Below are 6196 nucleotides of genomic sequence, written 5' to 3' on the forward strand. Positions count from 1 at the left end.
GAACGTTGAACTTCCCACTGTCCTCACCAAAAACACCGTTACCAGCGGCAACGTCTCCGTCACCGTTGAGAAATAAACTTGGCTTCGTCTTTAGCCCTGAAGATTTTGAGTAGTTAATACCGGATGATACTTCAACAAGTTGATGTTAATTAGTACTACTTTTTGTTAGCTATCAGAGTCTTAGATTGCCTTTAATTTCGTGAACCATTGTCGTCTGTCCGAGACTACTAGTGCAAATTACAAGTGTATATAAATACCAATGCAGCTGAGTTATCCCAGAGATATATATTATGACACCATGTATGCTTGCCTGTTTTCAATCTGCTCTTACGTGATGATACGATTGATTTGTTAATTACAGCGTGTGATGGCTTTGTTAAATTAAATTATTCAATATCCATGATGTGTTTGTATTATGTTTCGGGCAAGGTCCTCTTTTGTTCTGCACAAAAACACCCAAAGGGCATCTTATTGGTGATGCAACTTGAACCTGGTGTGAGCGAAAAGGAGCTAATTTTTTTTAAATAATACATTTTTTTATTAAATTACAGAAATAATACGCCGAAAATATTATTTTTAAAAATAATACACCGTCGGCCCGCTGCAGGCCGACTGGGCCTAATCGGCCCACAGCAGGCCGACTGCGGGCCCGGCTGGCACGCGGCGGCCTCTGATTGGTCGGGCCACATCGCGAGGGGGAGGGATTGGGCTGTCGGCGTGGTGCGCCCCTGTCGGCCTACCGCCAGCCGATCGGCCAGCTGCTGGCCGACAGGGTGCTGCCACCTGACGCGCTGGCCGGCCCGTGCCTTATCCTCCCCTTCCTCCCTTCTTCTTCTCCCCTTGCTCGCTTCTTCTTCTGTTCTCTGTGTTCTTCCCTTCTCCTCTCTCTATAGAAAAATGCCACCCATTTATACATCTAAATGAGCAAGATTTTCGCGATTTTGGCACCGTGAATGGATTCAACTCATTTAGGGCAGCCAAAAGAAGTCTCGATCTACTGATGGGGTAACTCGTGGTGGTCGTGGTGAGCATTTTGGTGGAGGTGGTGATGAAGTTGCGGCAGTGTGGTGGAGGTGAAGCTGTTGTTCGTCGTTCTTCGTTGGAGCCGGAGCACCGGCAGTTTTTCGTTCGTCGTTCGTCGTTCGTCGTTCGTCGTTCGTCGTTCGTCGTTCGTCGTTCTCCGTTCGCACGCACGCTTCAAGGGTATATTTCAGCCCACATTTTATTTTTCGTAGGTGCTCCGGTAGTATTTGTTAATATGTTTCGATGTGAAATAAATTGTGTGTGCGATTATTGTTATTTGCCCCGGTAGTATACGTAAATATATTTAGATGTCAACTAATTAGTTGTGTAAAAATGTGTAGTTGCTCCGGTAATAATCCGTACTATATGTGGATGTCAAGTAATTAGGAGTGTAAGTATTTGTAGTAGTTCCGAAAAAAGGTCCGTAATATAGGCAGTCCAGTCAAATATATTAATGTGTCAATATTTGTAGTTGCTACGGCAAATATTCGTAATATACTTGTAGGTGTGTGAATTGTATTAGTTTTAGTGGGGATAATAAGTTGTTGCTTAATACTTGACACGTACACAGGTGCGTGATAAGAAGTTGGAAACATGAATAAAAAGTTCGAAAGAAGAGACAAGATTTTTTTAAAGAGTTCGGGTCGGCATGTGCACAGCATGTCAGTGTGATGGAAATCTAACAAGCAAACAAAAAAGGGAAAAGTACAACTACATGTTAAAAAACGTTTCAGTCCGTATCCGATGCCAAATTGAAGCGGATTACACGCTAACCTTTATTCTGCGTATTTTCTAAAGTCCATTAACTAAAGTACGTCTCAATGCCACACTGTTTTTTTTAAACTGCCACGCTGTAGTTTAACCCATAACAAGCAATAGCACCCCGCTAATGCCTCAACGTGGGCCTACTAACAAAAAAACTTCGGATAAAAACTTGTTTGCAACGAAGAATTTTACATGATCGTAGAAAAAAGACGCATACCTTTTTCTAAATTATTCTTAAAATAGATTAAAATAAAAAATACATCAACATGGGCCTATTTATTCAAATAAACTGAATTATCATATTTGTCGGTTATATTACGGACCGTAACTATAATCTATTATTATATTATTATTAAAACAAGAGTCAAGCAACTCATCATAATCGTCCACATAGATTAAATTATATTGATCGTCAAATTTACTATGGTCCTGGTAATATATAGACATGTCTAATACTTGTATTTCGTTGTTAAAAAAAAATAGGTGAGTCGAGATGTCCGATGTAGTGAAGTTGAGATTTTACTATGGTCCTGGTACTGTCCAAACAAATGAGTTGGGAGCAGATCTGAGTGAATTTACTCACATAGAGGTGGCAATGAGCGCACCACAAACATGGTCTGTTAGTCAGTTGAAAGAATGGATTGCGGCAAGTTTAGGTCTTGATACTGAAACACACACCGTCGGTGTTCATGCATTGTGGACACGGTCAAGTTCAAAAATTTACTTTTATTTGAGGCCAATAGAGGGAGACTCCGATTGGGTGCGGTGGTTACAAGGTTGTGAACGAAGGGGATGCAATCCTGTTGCTTTAGTGCTTCCCGTCGTGAAGGAGGTCACTGCACATGAAGGCGAGGGTGGCTACGAAGGACAGAGCAGTCAGGTAGAAGGAGGAAATGCTTATGGTTACGAACAAGGACAGAGCAGTCAGGTACAAGGAGGAAATGCTTATGGTTATGAACCAGGGCAGAGTAGTCAGGTAGAAGGAGGAAATGCCGATGGTGATTACAATGGCGAGGTGGACGCTGACGAGGTAGATGGGCACATGCAGAACCAGATGGAAGAAGAAGACACCGATGTTGAAAGGGGTCATGCCGATGATTCTGACGAGTCAGATGAAGAAGAAAATGCAGAGGAGGTCCCGAATCCTGCATGGTGGAATCATGACTTATCATCTGCAATGACCGTGAATGATGGACATGATTCAGCCTGGCAATATCACCAGAACAATATTGCGACGGGTGCTATGTATCCGAACAAGCAAGCCCTGAAGGATGCAATAATTAATTGGGCAATGTCCATGCAAAGGGTTTTCACAGCTCAGGTGTCCAGTCAGAAATTCCTGACAATGGTATGCAAGAACGCAGATTGTCCCGCCAGGGTGCACGGCTTTCTCCCTAAGTATGGCACAAGTTGGGTGATAAGTGACTTAGTTAATCACACTTGTCTTATTCCCTGCATCCCTCAAGATCATGCCAACCTTTCATCCACGCTTATTGCTCGATTGTTTTACGATGAGATAGTGCAGGGCAAAGCTATGGAAGTGAAGGCAGTCCAGACAAAAGTCTTCGCCAGGTTCAAGTACATAATTTCTTATGGCAAGGCTTGGAGGGCTAAGCATGCAGCGCTTGAGAGGAGATTTGGTTCTTATTTTGATGCATATGACTCTGTTGTCTACCTCCACCACACCCTGCAGCAGCGGAATCCAGGCACCTATATCGATATCCAAGACATGTTCATGGCAGAGTTCCCAACTGTGAGGGTGTTGCATCGTCTCTTCTTCTCTTTCGGTGTATGCATCGAAGCTTTCAGGCATTGCCGACCGGTGATATGTGTTGACGGTACTTTTCTCACAGGCAAGTACAAGGGTCAGATCCTGACAGCCATAGGTCAAGACGGCCAAAATCAAGTCGTCCCACTGGCATTTGCTTTTGTGGAGAGGGAGAACATTGAAAGTTGGACATGGTTCTTCAGGCAGTTGAAAATATCAGTTGTGAAGGAGAAGCCCAATGTGTGCATCCTTCATGACAGGCATGCAGGTATACTCAGTGCGATAAGGACACTGACAAACCCAGGCCCTGAGGAACAAGTTCCATGGCAGGACTTGCAGAGCCGTTGGTGCATGCGCCATCTGGGGGCTAATTTCTTCTCGCAGTTTAGAAATAAGAACCTGATGAATCTGTTCAAAAAACTCTGCAAGCAAAACCAGTTATGGAAGTACAATTTGATACGCGACAGACTTAATGTGTGCACGCAGAGACACGTGAGGGACAGGAAAGCTGCAAGAGATGCAGCGGTGAGGGCACATGTTGAAGCAGTAGCTGCACAGTTGGCAACAGGAACAGCGGCCGTGGAGGAGGAGCCTGTTGGGCTATGTGACCTGCCAGGCTTTGACCCACCTGGTACTTCGAGCAGTGGATAGAGCATGAGCCTCTGGAGAGGTGGTCTTTGCTACATGACACACATGGAGCAAGGTACGGTGTCATGACAACGAACCTCGCGGAAACATAATACATGTGTGAATACATAGACAAACAGAGTGTCACTAGTATGCCTCTACTTGACTAGCTCGTTAATCAAAGATGGTTATGTTTCCTAGCCATAGACATGAGTTGTCATTTGATTAACGGGATCACCTCATTAGAAGAATGACGTGATTGACTTGACCCATTCCGTTAGCTTAGCACTCGATCGTTTAGTATGTTGCTATTGCTTTCTTCACGACTTATACATGTTCCTATGACTATGAGATTATGCAACTCCCGTTTACCGGAGGAACACTTTGTGTGCTACCAAACGTCACAACGTAACTGGGTGATTATAAAGGTGCTCTACAGGTGTCTCCAAAGGTACTTGTTGGGTTGGCGTATTTCGAGATTAGGATTTGTCACTCCGATTGTCGGAGAGGTATCTCTAGGCCACTCGGTAATGCACATCACTATAAGCCTTGCAAGCATTGTGACTAATGAGTTAGTTGCGGGATGATGTATTACGGAACGAGTAAAGAGACTTGCCGGTAACGAGATTGAACTAGGTATCGAGATACCGACGATCGAATCTCGGGCAAGTAACATGCCGATGACAAAGGGAACAACGTATGTTGTTATGCGGTCTGACCGATAAAGATCTTCGTAGAATATGTGGGAGCTAATATGAGCATCCAGGTTCCGCTATTGGTTATTGACCGGAGAGGTGTCTCGGTCATGTCTACATAGTTCTCGAACACGTAGGGTCTGCACGCTTAACGTTACAATGACGGTTATATGAGTTTATGTGTTTTGATGTACCGAAGGAGTTCGGAGTCCCGGATGAGATCGGGGACATGACGAGGAGTCTTGAAATGGTCGAGAAGTAAAGACCGATATATTGGACGACTATATTCGGACTTCGAAAAGGTTCCGAGTGATTCGGGTATTTTTCGGAGTACCGGAGAGTTTCGGGAATTCGTATTGGGCCTTAATGGGCCGTACGGGAAAGAAGAGAAAGACCCCAAAGGGTGGCCGCACCCCTCCCCATAGTCTAGTCCGAATTGGACTAGGGAGGGGGGGGCGCTCCCTTCCCTCTTTCTCCTTCTCCCTTCCCTTCTCCTATTCCAACAAGGAAAGGAGGAGTCCTACTCCTGGCGCGCCCTCCTCCTTGGCCGGCGGCCTTCCCCTTGCTCCTTTATATACGGGGGCAGGGGGGCACCCCAAAGACACAACAATTGATCATTGATCTCTTAGTCGTGTGCGGTGCCCCCCTCCACCATATTACACCTCGATAATATCGTAGCGGTGCTTAGGCGAAGCCCTGCGTCGGTAGAACATCATCATCGTCACCACGCCGTCGTGCTGACGAAACTCTCCCTCAACACTCGGCTGGATCAGAGTTCGAGGGACGTCATGGAGCTGAATGTGTGCTGAACTCAGAGGTGCCGTGCGTTCGGTACTTGATCGGTCGGATCGTGAAGACGTATGACTACATCAACCGCGTTGTGTTAACGCTTCCGCTTTCGGTCTATGAGGGTACGTGGACAACACTCTCCCCTCTCGTTGCAATGCATCACCATGATGTTGCGTGTGCGTAGGAATTTTTTTGAAATTACTACGTTCCCCAACATGCACCAGCCCATAGATTGAGCGCTGGAGCTTGCATACTTTGTTAGCATTCTTAGGATCGACAAAACCTTCCGGCTGCATCATATACAATTCTTCCTTAAGGAAGCCGTTAAGGAATGCCGTTTTGACGTCCATTTGCCATATTTCATAATCGTAGAATGCGGCAATTGCTAACATGATTCGGACGGACTTCAGCTTCGCTACGGGTGAGAAAGTCTCATCGTAGTCAACCCCTTGAACTTGTCGATAACCCTTAGCGACAAGTCGAGCTTTGTAGATGGTCACATTACCATCCGCGTCCTTCTTCTTCTTAA

General features: G+C 45.3%; 1 protein-coding gene across 1 annotated transcript in view; it reads left to right on the top strand.

Annotated features, from left to right (window-relative positions):
- Window positions 1–1536, top strand: part of LOC123055510 (bidirectional sugar transporter SWEET6b-like) — a 3737-nt gene extending 2201 nt beyond the window's left edge. Inside the window, exon 5 of the mRNA XM_044479508.1 lies at window positions 1529–1536. Within this exon, the coding sequence (XP_044335443.1) occupies window positions 1529–1536 (8 nt within the window). The remainder of the gene's footprint in view (window positions 1–1528) is intronic.
- Window positions 1537–6196: the final 4660 nt, after the last annotated feature.

This window comes from Triticum aestivum, chromosome 2D (assembly GCF_018294505.1).
Source record: "Triticum aestivum cultivar Chinese Spring chromosome 2D, IWGSC CS RefSeq v2.1, whole genome shotgun sequence".
Taxonomy (NCBI): Eukaryota; Viridiplantae; Streptophyta; class Magnoliopsida; order Poales; family Poaceae; genus Triticum; species Triticum aestivum.